This window comes from Antechinus flavipes, chromosome 2, assembly GCF_016432865.1.
Source record: "Antechinus flavipes isolate AdamAnt ecotype Samford, QLD, Australia chromosome 2, AdamAnt_v2, whole genome shotgun sequence".
NCBI classification, from domain to species: Eukaryota; Metazoa; Chordata; class Mammalia; order Dasyuromorphia; family Dasyuridae; genus Antechinus; species Antechinus flavipes.
Genome location: NC_067399.1, coordinates 542,053,960 through 542,067,266, shown reverse-complemented (window position 1 = coordinate 542,067,266; position 13,307 = coordinate 542,053,960). Strand labels below are relative to the sequence as shown.

Sequence of the window (13,307 nt, the reverse complement as noted above, 5' to 3'; positions counted from 1 at the left end):
ACCATAATAAACAGAATAGAGGAACATGGAAGAAATTACTTTTCAGATTAATAGGTAAAAGAAAATCAAAAAGGTTTTGCATAAAGAAAATCAGTGCAGCTCAAATTAAAAAAGAGGAAGGAAATGGAGAAGGGAGCATTCTTTGCAGCAAGTTTCACTAATAGGAGTCTCATTTCTAAGATAAATTGAGAACCTGAGTCAAATTTATAAGAGCAATTATTATGCAAATAATAAATATTCAAAACATATGTAGTTTTCAGAGAAAAGTAACCCAAACTATCAATAACTATGAAAAAGGCTCTAAATTACTTTGAGATAAATATAAATTAAAAGAGTTTTGAGGTATTTATCACTTCACACCTATCCAAATGACAATGTTGCCCAAAAAAAGAAAAATGATGAATGCTTGAGGATCTATGGTAAAACAGGTTTATTAATATGCTTTTGGAGCTATGAAAACTGATCTACTTGTACTGAAATGGAGTTGAGAATCATGCCTCAAAAGCTATTAAACTGCATACCTTTTGATCAAAAAATAGCATTTCTAGATCTGTATTTCAGAGTGACCAATGAAAGAGGAAAAGGGTCTAGTTGTATATATTTATAGCCTCTCTTCTCATAATGGGAAAGAATTGTAAATTTGAGAGATTGCCTGTTGGTTGGGGAATGGCCGAATAAGTTATGCTATATGAATATGCTAGAATATTATTGTACTGTAAAAAATCATGAAGGGGGAAATGGTTTCAGAGAAACCTGGCAAGACTGATATGAACTGATACACAGTGAAGTGAACAGAACTAGGAGAACAATTTATATAATAATTGCAATATTAGAAAAACATCAACACAATGATCAATCACAATTCCAGAAGACTCATGATGAAACCTGTCACTTTCAGATAGACAGATGATGGACTCAGAACATAGAGTGAGGCCTTTTTCTAAAAACATGGATAATGCAGGAATTTGTTTTGTTTGACTCTACATGTTTGGAATGAGTTTTATTTTTCTTTTGCCATGGAAGGAGGAGTGATATAGGAGGGAGCAAATTCAGGGATGAAAATAAAATTGAATTTTTGAAAAAATAGAAAAAAGTAAATCTTACTCTCTGAGAACTACATACAGCTGGGCAAATAGAAAGATTTCTATCTTTTTCTGTACCTTGTTCTTTGTAACCTTTATCCAGCTTATATTCTTTATACCCTCATGTACGCCTAGCTTCTTCGTATACCCATTTGGTGATTAGGCAACAGCGTAGATCTCACAATACACAGATATTTAACTTTCACTGTTTATTGAGATTCCATTTCTTCTTCATCAGAGACTTTAGACATAGAAGGTTGTCTACTCTCATTTTATGGTGGCTTGTAGACTCATCTCCGAGCTTATTGGGACAACATAGATAGGGAATCTTTTGAACCCAATACCTCTCATATTCCCCCTGCATATGTTAGTGGCCATTTGGTCTCTTTGAATCCTGTTTCAGCACGGGGAATCTCCTAACTTGTTTGATGTTGGTGCCCTGTTAGGTGAAAAACTCAGGGATCAGGAAAATGCACTTAGACTCTTATCTAACCATCAACTGTTCTGTGGAATATATAGCAATATTTTCCAAAGGAAACTGAAAGGTTTCTTCAACCCATGGTGGGGTAGTGTTGGTTGTCTTTCCCAGTTCTCAAGAGAAATATTGCGTGGCCTCTTAGGGCCTGGATATTGTAATCTGCTCATAGACGATCAATTCAGCAGATAGAATGAACCCAGGAAGCAAATTAAACCATTTGAAAAAATCTGTTAAAGAGTTATAAACAGTACGGGATACAAATTATTCTTTTGGATCTGGGAAGAAAGGTCATAGCAGCTTCCTGAAGAAGACACCCTCTTTGAAAAGAAAACCAAAATACGTTTTAAATCTATAAGTTATCATAGGCAATGTTTAGAGTACCGTGAAAACTACTTTTGGATTGGTCAGTTAAAGAAGGATCCATCCCGGGGAGAAGTTTTTTAACTCTATGTGAACTCTATCTCCTTGTTCAGATTTTTCTTAGACACTTGATAGCATAGTACTTGAGAAATGTACAGGCTGCTTGGTGTCATGATACATAAAAGCACTAGGCCTAGTGTCAAGAAGGCCTGAATACAAATCTTGGCTTAGACATCTACTGTTTTTCCTTGTGTAAGTCGCTTAACTTTCAATTTCCTTCCATGAAAAATGGGAATCCTAATAGTGTCAACCTCCCAGAGATGAGATATTTGTAAGGTGCATAGTATAGTCCCTGGCACATAATAGGCCTTCTTAAATGCTGATGCTGATGCTGATGATGACAACAACATGTAGGCCTGGTTAACCATTAAAGTACTGTGTCTTTAGGTGTACTGATTGGGTAATCATTAATATCCAACTAGGTTGTGTATTGCAATCAAACTATGAAGGACAATGCTCTCAATAGTTGTTATTTTATGAAGCTGAGAGGCTTCCTCTAAGAGAAAAATAGACTTTGTTCTTTTCGATGTCTGCTATACTTTAGTTCTGGTCTGCTGCCACCCTGGTTTTCTATCCCTAACAACAGCTGTTTGCTTCTTAGTTGGGCATCAGTGTAGTGAAGTGGATAGAGCTCTGAGCCTGCAGTCAGGAAGCTCAGATTTGGTCTCAGACATTTCCTGGTACTGTGACCTTGGACAAGCCACTTATGTTTTGTTCACTTCCATCTGTAAGTTGAGGATAACAGCACCCAGGGTTGTTGTGCAGATCAGATGAGATAATACTTGTAAAATGCTCTTATAATACAGTGCCCGACACATCATAGGCACTACATAAATACTAGTTATTGTTGCTATTATTATTACTGTTTTATTACTGCTACTACTTAGGTTCTGTGACTCCCCCACCAGCGACCTGGAGATGCGTAACGGCAGAGGCAGAGGTAAGCGCATGCGTCCCAACAGCAACACACCCGTAAATGAGACAACTACGGCTTCCGACAGCAAGGGGACCAGTAACAGCAGCAAGACCCGGGCAGGGGCTAATAGCAAAGGCCGCCGGGGCAGCCAGAATTCTTCAGAGCACCGCCCTCCCCCAAGCACGACCACTGAAGATGTCAAGGCCAGTCCTTCCTCTGCCAACAAGCGAAAAAATAAACCCCTTTCTGACATGGAGCTGAACTCTAGCTCTGAGGACTCAAAAGGGAGCAAGAGAGTCCGAACCAATTCTATGGGTTCAGCCACTGGACCTCTTCCTGGGGTCAAGGTAGAGCCTGCCATCTTAGATAGAAATTGCCCCTCCCCAGTCCTCATTGACTGCCCCCACCCAAACTGCAACAAGAAATATAAGCACATCAATGGACTAAAGTACCACCAGGCCCATGCACACACAGATGATGACAGCAAGCCAGAAGCTGACGGAGACAGTGAATATGGGGAGGAGACCTCCCTGCACACAGACCTTGGAAGCTGTAATGGTGCCTCTGTCTCCCAGAAAGGCTCCCTCTCCCCTGCCCGCTCAGCCACCCCCAAAGTCCGACTGGTAGAACCCCATAGCCCCTCTCCTTCAAGCAAATTCAGCACAAAGGGCCTCTGTAAGAAGAAACTGAGTGGAGAAGGGGACACAGATCCAGGGGCTCTGTCCAATGATGGCTCTGAGGATGGTCCCTCGGTAGTGGATGAGACAAGCAATGATGGCTTTGATTCATTGGAGAAGAGATGTTTGGACAAAGACAAATCTAAAAAACCTTCTAGTTCAAAACCTGAAAAGATTTCTTCCAAGAGCTTAAAGTCAGCCCGACCTATTGCCCCTGCTATTCCCCCTCAACAGATCTACACCTTCCAGACTGCTACCTTTACCGCAGCCAGCCCAGGTTCTTCCTCTGGGTTGACCACTACAGTTGTCCAGGCCATGCCCAACAGCCCACAACTTAAACCCATTCAACCCAAACCTACTGTGATGGGAGAGCCTTTTACTGTCAACCCTGCCCTGACCCCAGCCAAGGATAAGAAGAAGAAAGAAAAAAAGAAGAAAGAGTTGAAGGAACTTGAAAACCCCCTGACTCCTGGAAAGGTTTGCCGAGCCGAAGAAGGCAAGAGCCCATTCAGGGAGTCCTCCAGTGACGATCGGACCAAAAGCGAGGGGCTCCTTAATGGCTCATCAGACCCCCATCAGAGTCGTCTGGCCAGCATCAAAGCTGAGGCAGATAAGATCTACAGCTTTACAGATAATGCCCCCAGCCCCTCCATTGGCAGCAGCAGTCGGTTGGATAGCACGACTCCCGCCCAGCCCATGACTCCCTTGCACGTGGTCACTCAGAATGGAGCAGAAGCCAGTTCTGTTAAGAACAACAGTCCTGCATATTCTGACATATCGGATGCTGGAGAGGATGGGGAAGGCAAGGTGGACAGCGTCAAATCAAAAGATCCCGACCAGTTAGTCAAAGAAGGGGCTAAGAAAACCCTTTTCCCCCCTCAGCCTCAGAGCAAAGACTCTCCCTATTACCAAGGCTTTGAAACCTACTACTCTCCAGGCTATCCCCAGTCCAGCCCAGGGACTCTGAACCCCAGCAGCCAGACCGGAGTGGAGAGCCAGTCACTGAAGGTAAAGAAGGATGAAGAACCCGAGAACCCTGAGACAAAAGTCAAGAACGAGGGCTGTGAGGATAAGAAAGCAGAGCTGAGCAGTTCCAGCCAGCAGCCTTCGGTCATTCAGCAGCGCCCCAACATGTACATGCAGTCCCTGTACTACAACCAGTACGCCTACGTCCCCCCCTACGGCTACAGCGACCAGAGCTACCACACCCACCTCCTCAGCACCAACACAGCTTACCGCCAGCAATACGAGGAGCAGCAGAAGCGGCAGAGCTTGGAGACGCAGCAGCAGCGCGGCCTGGAGAAGAAGGTGGAGCTGAGCCTGAAGGAACGCGAGGCCGCCCTCAAGGAGGACTGGAAACAGAAGCCCTCCGTCCCCCCCACGCTCACCAAGGCCCCGAGCCTGACGGACCTTGTGAAGTCGGGGCCCAGTAAGGCCAAAGAGCCAGGGCCCGATCCTGCCAAGTCTGTCATCATCCCCAAACTGGAGGATTCCTCCAAACTCCCCAGCCAGGCCGCTGAGGGGCTCAAGGTGAAACTGAGTGAGGCTGGCCACCTGGCTAAGGAGGCCTCAGACTCCAAAGCAGCCACTGAGTGTGGCCGGCAGACAGACGTGGATCCGGTGCTCTGGTACCGACAGGTAACTCACTTGGGAGTCTTTTCTTATTTGGCAGTTTCTTCGTCCTTCCCCTCCATACCCATTCCTGTCCCTGTTTTCATTTTGCCCTTGTGCCAGAATTGCACAAACCTGGGATCTCTCAGAGGTTGACGAGACCTGCAGACTTAGTCGCTTTTGTGTAGTGCTTCATCCTCTGCAAGAGTCTTCTAGCTCCCAGGGTGGTAACTAAGGCAAGAACTCTTGATTTCTATTTGATCATTGAGTGTTTGAAAATGCTTTATTTTGCTAAATTTGGCCTCCAACTTCTGTGAAATGCAGTGATAATAATTCTTCCATTCCCCATTCAATTGCTAACAAAAGGATTTAGAAAACAGAATTGGGGACTCAGAACTTGCCTTGCCCTTGAATTTTAGAGTATCTCCTGTCTTCCAGTTAACAGAAGAGCACCTTTTCTCTCCGCTGCTCTACTTCTCTTTCCTGACTTAATACACTATCACCTTTCTTCTTGAGAGGAGGATGCCAGATGGTCCAGAATACTTATTGAAGAGGCATCCCTACTTTTAGATGTTTTCCTAAGTTGTCTCCTTTTACTTGTTGGTCCTGTTGATGTGGTCTCTTCTTTTCTTTGCTTATTGCCTTTGTTTCTTTTTGTTTATTTTTGTCTCTCATATAAGAAAGGAGTAGGAAGGTCTGAATTAAGTTGTAAGAGAAGAATAAATGCCCAAATAGCCTTTCTCCCCATAACTTGGTTCCTAAGCTGTCCTTGTGTCTCCATTGTAACCTGGGCCTGAATCGGGTTTCTTTCTCCCTAACCCCATCCAACCCCTAACCCCTGGTTGTTACAGGAGACAGAACCTCGAATGTGGACATATGTTTATCCTGCCAAGTACTCAGATATCAAGTCAGAAGATGAGCGGTGGAAGGAGGAAAGGGACCGAAAGTTGAAGGAGGAAAGAAGCCGGAGTAAAGACTCTGTCCCCAAGGAGGATGGGAAAGAGAGCACAAGTGGCGATTGTAAACTGCCTCCCTCTGAAGACTCCCGACTTGGGGGCAAGGAGCCCCGGCCCAGCGTCCATGTGCCTGTGTCCTCCCCTCTTACCCAGCATCAGTCTTATATTCCCTATATGCACGGCTACTCTTACAGCCAGTCCTATGACCCAAACCATCCCAGCTACCGAGGCATGCCAGCTGTCATGATGCAGAACTACCCAGGTATGGCACCAAAGCATCAGTTACTATTCCCAGGGAATTGTGAGGAGAGATTTTAAATTGTTTATTTGACCAGTTCTTAGACAGCATCTTATTCATAAATGTCTTCCTGTAAGGTGCGCCTGTTTGTGTCCCTCTACCTCAAACTGGCTGCCATGTTGTCCTAATTGCTACTTGTAGGAACTACTCACCACCCCTCCTCCCTTGCCTCAGTTATACAGTTGGCATCTGTCTGTGCTCATTGATGACTGAGCAAAAACCCTTCTCTGTCATGACTTCTTCCCCTCAGAAACAGGCATTTTGGTTCAGGAGGTTCAGGAGGTCTTTATTTAGCTCATTTAGTGTTGAGCACTTTAGAGTCCTTAAAAGCAGTAAAGATAATCCAAGCCCTCAAGGTACACACTTGGACTAAATATAAAATCCAACTCAATATAAGTTAATTAAGGGGAAATCTCTGGAGTACAATGTAGTACTCAAGACATTCAGAAAAAGCAGAGAACAGGGTGGAATTTCAGTCCAGTCAGTCCGGGGAGCCCCTATGCACAACCTCCCTATGTTAATTGATAAGAACACTGGACAGAAAGTAAATTCTTTGTTGATACTTGTTGACTTGACTTTACATGTATGTATTGCCTATTGATTCCTGATATTCGAAGTCCTTGTCAAGTGGAATATTTCTGACACCTCTTACCCTATATGTCCTAAATTTGTTCTAGATGGCCTAAACCATAGAAAGTCATTCATGGTTAAGACATTTCAAGGCAGATTTAGAAATAGCCAGGTTTTTAAACAGATAACAGTATAATTCCTTTCTTTTTTTTTTTTTTCAACCCCTAACCCTTTCACAAGGGTTCTTGAAATGGGTTCATGGGGCCAAACCAGACATGAAGTTGGAAGGAAGGGAATGAAGGAAAAGGAGGAAAGCAAAAGAAATATCTCTCTTTGGGGCCAGTATCCTTTGTCTCTTAGAATTGATCCTTTCAGTGGAGTTTAAATTTTAGCTAAGCTAGTTTGATTAAGAAGCTCCAGAGGGGTTGCACCTCTTTCCTGGTAGGGAGGGGTTCCTACCAGGGCAAACAGGACAGCCCAGCCATCTTAGCATGGGATTATGAGTACCATTTGAGTCTAGTGGCTCCAGCCTCACAAAAGGTTCCCCTCTTCATGACTGTTTCTCTTATCCTAGGTTCCTATTTGCCCTCCAGCTACTCCTTTTCCCCATATGGTAGCAAAGTCTCGGGGGGTGAAGATGCTGACAAGGCAAGAGCCAGCCCCAGTGTGAGCTGCAAGTCTAGCTCAGAGTCAAAGGCCCTGGACATCTTGCAGCAGCATGCCAGCCACTACAAGAGCAAGTCTCCCACGGTAAGCGTTTTGATGACATTGGCAGAGCCATATAACCCCAGTCCCACAGAGGGTTACAATTTAACTTGGTTAGCTTGATGTTGATCCCATGAGGGACACCCACTTTGTTCTGAGGCTTCTGAAGCTTCAGGGTCTAAAAGGAGTCCCTAAGCTACTCCCTCATTCCCTGGGTTCCTGCCTGATTGAATCCAACAGGAAGTCCTGACTGGCTTAGGTGCCTTGTTTGTGCGTATGTGTGTGCGTGCGTGCTATTTTACAGCTTTGTTGTTTGCTCTCCCTTTCAGATAAGTGAGAAGGCTTCTCAAGACAGAGACCGAGGAGGCTGCGGGGTGGTAGGGAGTGGCGGAGGCTGTAGCAGCGTCGGGGGAGCCAGTGGGAGTGAGAGAAGTGTAGACCGGCCTCGCACCTCTCCCTCCCAGCGCCTGATGTCCACACACCACCACCACCATCACTTAGGGTACTCACTCCTCCCTGCACAGTATAACCTGCCCTATGCAGCAGGTGAGCCCTGGCCTCCCTCTACCTATCTTTTTACCTTCACTGCTAAAACCACTGACCATTGAAAGTGCCTGCCAGTAAGGTACTTTCCCTGGACCTTTAAACTTCACGCAGAGCCCTCGAACCTTTCCCAAGCAAGGAGTGAGCTTATCTCAGTGGGCTCTATTTTCAACGCTGTTACTGGTTGCCCATATGTAAGTCACTTTAAGTTTCAGCCTCTGTCTCCCCACATGTAAAGGAAAGACATTGGATTAGGTGATATCTGAGGTCCCATTTAGCTTTGGCATTCAATGGTCACATTTCCTTCTCCCCTAAAGCTCTTAGGTTAGTCCAAACCCTCAAAATATAGGCCCTTTAGGTTTAGAATAAAGAATTAGGCTCCACAGGACTGGGAAAAGATAATTGGTCATCCTGACTTCCATGAACCACTCAACCTAATGAAAGAGAAGACACAGGATTTAGAATAACACAAATCTAGTCTAGTAATCCTTCTCAGTGGGGAAGGGGAAGGGGAAAGCAGTTAAGAGTCCTCAGGAAAATTGGTCTGTAACACCCTCTCCTTCTCCTTTAGGACTTTCTTCTACAGCCATTGTTGCCAGCCAGCAAGGCTCAGCTCCCTCACTCTACCCACCCCCCCGGAGGTGAGAATGGTAGGTATTTAAACAGATGGGGGGAAGAGGAAGGCTTGTTTGAGTCTCTGGAAGCTCTTGGGGCAGGCCCCTCATTTGAAAGTGAACTTACTTTATTTATTAAGATTCCTTCTTGTTGGTAGGAAGGCTAGTTGTATGTAATATGATACTTCTTTCATATAATTTCATATAATAGGCCTTGCCCAAAAGCCATTTGCTCCTAGAAAAAAAATAGCTATGAGAACTTTGTGCATGTGTATGTGGTGGAAAAACCTATAACTTTTGGAATCAGAGGGACTGTTCCAAATCCTGGCTTTGCAGCTTAGTGTCAGTCTGTATATTCCTGATAAGTCGCAGCTTCTCTGGAGTTTTTTACTCATCTGCAAAGTGAGGGGGCTTAATGATCTCTAAGGTTCCTCCAGATAAGTCTTCCAAAAGTTGAGAATCATTTCTCTGACTGGTGGGAGAAACCTTCCCCTGTCCCCTTCCCCTGTCCCCTGGAGTCACTTTAGGAAACCTAACATTCCAACAAAGCATTTTGCCAACTGATCTCTTTTTCCTGGGACGCCACCTTGTGGCCTGTCAGCTGCTGAACATCCATGTCTCCTCTGGCAGGACCTGAAGCTCTGGGATAATGTGGGCTCCGAGGCCGGTGATCCGAGGAGGTGCTGGAGGTGCCATTAGACATCAGTTGAATGGTGTTGATCATCCTGTTGACCATTCTCACGGAGACTGGAGGCAGATCCTTGGCAATCTCCCCTCCAGCAGACCCCTGGACTCCCCGTCCCTCCCTCCTCCTCAGGAGCCGGAGAGCTGGTACTTAGCAAAAGTATTTATTCTCTTGGCCACAATGACTGTTGTGGTCACAACAGGGGTAAAGGCATCGGTTGTAATCTGGGGGCATTGCTTCTGGCCCAGGGAAGTCACTGCTCCATTTCCTGAGCCCCTTCTCCAAACCAAGAGACCCCATCATGGTCATCTTCTGGGGGCGCACCCCAGATACTAGATGGGGTCTGAAGAAAGCGCGGCAATCACCCCCCATCTCTACCACCACCAGACCCTTCATCTCCCCAGAAGCTGGGGCTCCAGGGGCTGGAAGCAAGCAGAGGAATTAGAATCTCAGGAAAGAAATTTTAGGGCTGTTTTCTCTGTGATTGTGAAAACAAAGTCATCAGAAATGAAGATCCCTTCTCCCCCTTCCCTGTGCACCTATGTGTGTGCCTGTGCTTAGAGCCTGACCCGTACAGGAACACCTACGTCCCCACCCAGAGGACCCAAAAGGGAGGCTTCTTTATACCCTTAACCCCAGCACCAGCACAGAGCCCACCCACTGGATCCCCCTGGGAGAGCTGGGGCCTCTAAAATGGAGCCTTCTCCCCCATCCTCCCACTTTTTCAAGGTCCTGCTGTCTGTCTCCCAGTTCCTTTTCCTTTTTTTCCACTTTTAAAACTCCTTCAGTTTTTCTTTTCTTCTTCCCCCTCCCTCATTCCTCTCTCCAGAAGTTTCTACCCTTTTCTCTTCTTTCCTTCCTGGTGCCCAGTGCTCAGGCAGAGAAAATCCTACCTGCTTCTGATATGGGAAACCCGGGGGCTAGAAACTATGAAACCTGCCTTTTCTTCCTAGGGTAGCACTAGGGAGACAGCCCCTGGAGCACCCAGAAGATCTTGGAGACACTGTCCACAGTCAGCCATCTCTGTGTCCTCCCCACTTAGGGCTTTGCACACGTGTGCAACCCTTGTCCCTTTCTGTACATGTGTACTTGATTTTATATAACTCTCTAACTTCCATGTGTGCCAATATAAGCCGTGTTTATATGTAATACACGTCTGTTTTATAGGGGTTGTTGGCTAGGGGAGGTTTCTTGGACCTTAGGCCCTTAAGATGCTTCGAAGATAAGAGATTCTCCCTCCCTTTTCCCTTTTGATGGGGAACTCAAGCCAGCATTGAGCCTGTTGCTTTGCCTCTGGAAGATGTGGACCACAGGGGGCAGGTAGCTGTGCTTAAAGGACCTCCAAGAATATTGCTTCCAGAGCTCAACCTCTGAGTTCAACCTCCTTTCTTCCCTCCCCTTTCCCCTTGGGTCTCTAGGATTGAGGCTGGACCAGGCTGGGTAGAGGAAAGCTTTTTGTGACTGGAGTGCCAGAAGGAAGTAGCTGGAAATAGGAACCTGGCTCTGACTCTTGGGTGTAGCAAGTTTATTGGGGCAAGCACAATACCCAGTTGAGGTTGTTTTCTAAGCGTTATGGGCATCCCTGGAGGTAGAAAAGGCAGTCAGCCTTACAGGGCTTTCCTTTACGGGAATCCATGCTCTCCCTTTGCCCTAGATTGGGTACGAAGCCTCCTTCCTCTGCAAAGCTGCTATTTTCAGACCTTATCGCAGGCCATCAAGCAGTCACCCTCTCCCCCTAATTATTCTTCCTACTTTATACTGCTCCCAATAGGCTGTGCTTGGAGCAGTGACTTCCCTTCAAGGAGGCTCCTGGACTTGGATCCAGGTGCCCTCCCTGAGACCAGCCACCACTCAAGAGCTCATTCTGGGGCCTAATCTGCATTGTAACTTCCCAGGCTGCTGTGGGGCTGAGCCAGTGGCCCATCTCACTGTTCCTGTTTGTTTTTAAATATTGTTGTGTGTTTTGTATCTGTGGCGCCGGTCTGCGGCGTGCTCTGTACATACTGTAAAGAGGAATTGTTTGGAAATTGTTTGGGGTAGTTTTCTTTCCCATTGGGCGGGTATGGCCCCAAACTCTTGCTTCATCTGTCTCACTTTGTAACATAGAGACGAGGTAGCTGGTGGATCAGTGGGACGGGCTCGGGGTTCTTCAGAAGGGAACAGCTTTTCTCTTAATTTTCTTTATTCTTAAACCGATGTTTGGCTCTTTGACCCCTGTATCCAAGACCTTCCCCCCCAGGATTGGGGAGGAAGGGCTCACAAAAAAAAGATGGCAGCAAAAGCAGGCAACATGCTTCTTCCCATTCCCAGACCCCTGGCCCTTTGCCAGGCCCAGGCTTCTCTCCCTATCCTACCACTCACACTGTGGTAGCAGGTATGAGGCTGCTAATTTGGAAGAGATGGAGTTGAAGAACAATGTTAAGTGGAGGATTTGCACTCCTACCTCAGGCCTCAGGACTTCCAGGCACAATTGGGACCATTGAGGGAACCATACCATTCTTGGGTTTTAGCGAGTAGAGTAAGGATTCCCCTTGGGGTGGGAGGGACCAGGAACCCTGGCCAGAACAAATCAAGCTATCTTTGCCCAGGACTACAAAGGTAATGCTTGAAGCCTCCCCATTGAAAGAAGGCTTTCAGAAGAAAGCTGAGAAAAGGGGAGAAGGTTATAACAAGGCCTGGGATCTGTCCCTAGCCAGCCTATTCATCAAACTGAGGGCAGCACTGAATTCCCAACTGAAATGAATTGGGCTGTGATTCGAGGGTTAGTCTGTTTCTTATATTTATGTCCAGCTCTGCAAGACACCTAATTAGTACCAAGATAAAAGTAACATACAGTGCGTAGTGTGGGAATGCAGAATGATTAGCCCCTTCTCCCACTCCCTTAGACAGGGTAAAGGAGGCCAGTGGGAAGCTGGGGAGTTTGCAGAGGAAATAAGAGAGGCCTGTTAACTACAGGCTTTAAGAAGAGAATTCTCCATGTCAGCTGCTGCTCCGCCCTCTTCAACCCAGGACTCAAAAGCTACTCTGAATCCTCTCAGAGAGTCTGACCAAGCAATTAGGCCCCACAATAAATGGGCCCTATTTTTGCTATTTGTGGTGGTATTGGGGAAACCCAAGAACTTCTGTCTAGCCCATTGCCAGGGGGCTATCCCAGGATGAACCCCTCTCTCTGCCCCTCCTCTACCCCCTCTCCCCTTTCCCCTTTATTCAACTCCTTTCCCCAGCCCAGCTCCTTGCCATGGTATTCAGCCCATTGGGAACAGGTTGGGCCTGGCAAGGAGGGGGCAGTGTTGCTGTTTATAGCTTGTTCCATTGGAGTTGCTCTGTTGGGTTTGATTTCAGTCTTCCTGATTCTTCCCTTCTGTAAAGTGTACATTAACAAGTTCCTTGTTTTTTATATATATATAAATATATATATATATATATACAAACTGTACTCTTTTTGCCTTTGTACATTCAGGCAAGAAGAGAAAATAAATCTTTTTAAGAGACAATCACAAACCTGTGAGGGCTGCTGGTTATTTCTCCCAAGTGTGTGCCACAGAGCTGCACTCAGCTTACTAGTGTCCCCCCAAACTGTTTCACCACACACACACACTTCCATGTTTGGATCTTTACTACCTTCTCTCCTAATTTGATTCACATACATAGCCTCCTCATATGGTTGATGGCAGGCTATATCTGGTACTCTCCAGAGCTTTGCGTGGGTCAATACAGATGCTTGCTTTTTCCTATTTCATTACAACCTTTGC

General features: G+C 46.0%; 1 protein-coding gene across 1 annotated transcript in view; it reads left to right on the top strand.

The window, feature by feature from the left end:
- The window catches only part of ZNF609 (zinc finger protein 609), a 206,638-nt gene extending 193,582 nt beyond the window's left edge, over positions 1 to 13,056 (top strand). Inside the window, exons 5-10 of the mRNA XM_051980869.1 lie at positions 2,868 to 5,211; positions 6,036 to 6,402; positions 7,583 to 7,758; positions 8,043 to 8,259; positions 8,828 to 8,906; positions 9,501 to 13,056. Coding sequence (XP_051836829.1) covers positions 2,868 to 5,211; positions 6,036 to 6,402; positions 7,583 to 7,758; positions 8,043 to 8,259; positions 8,828 to 8,901 — 3,178 coding nt within the window. The 3' untranslated portion in view covers positions 8,902 to 8,906; positions 9,501 to 13,056. The remainder of the gene's footprint in view (positions 1 to 2,867; positions 5,212 to 6,035; positions 6,403 to 7,582; positions 7,759 to 8,042; positions 8,260 to 8,827; positions 8,907 to 9,500) is intronic.
- The last annotated feature ends 251 nt before the right edge of the window (positions 13,057 to 13,307 follow it).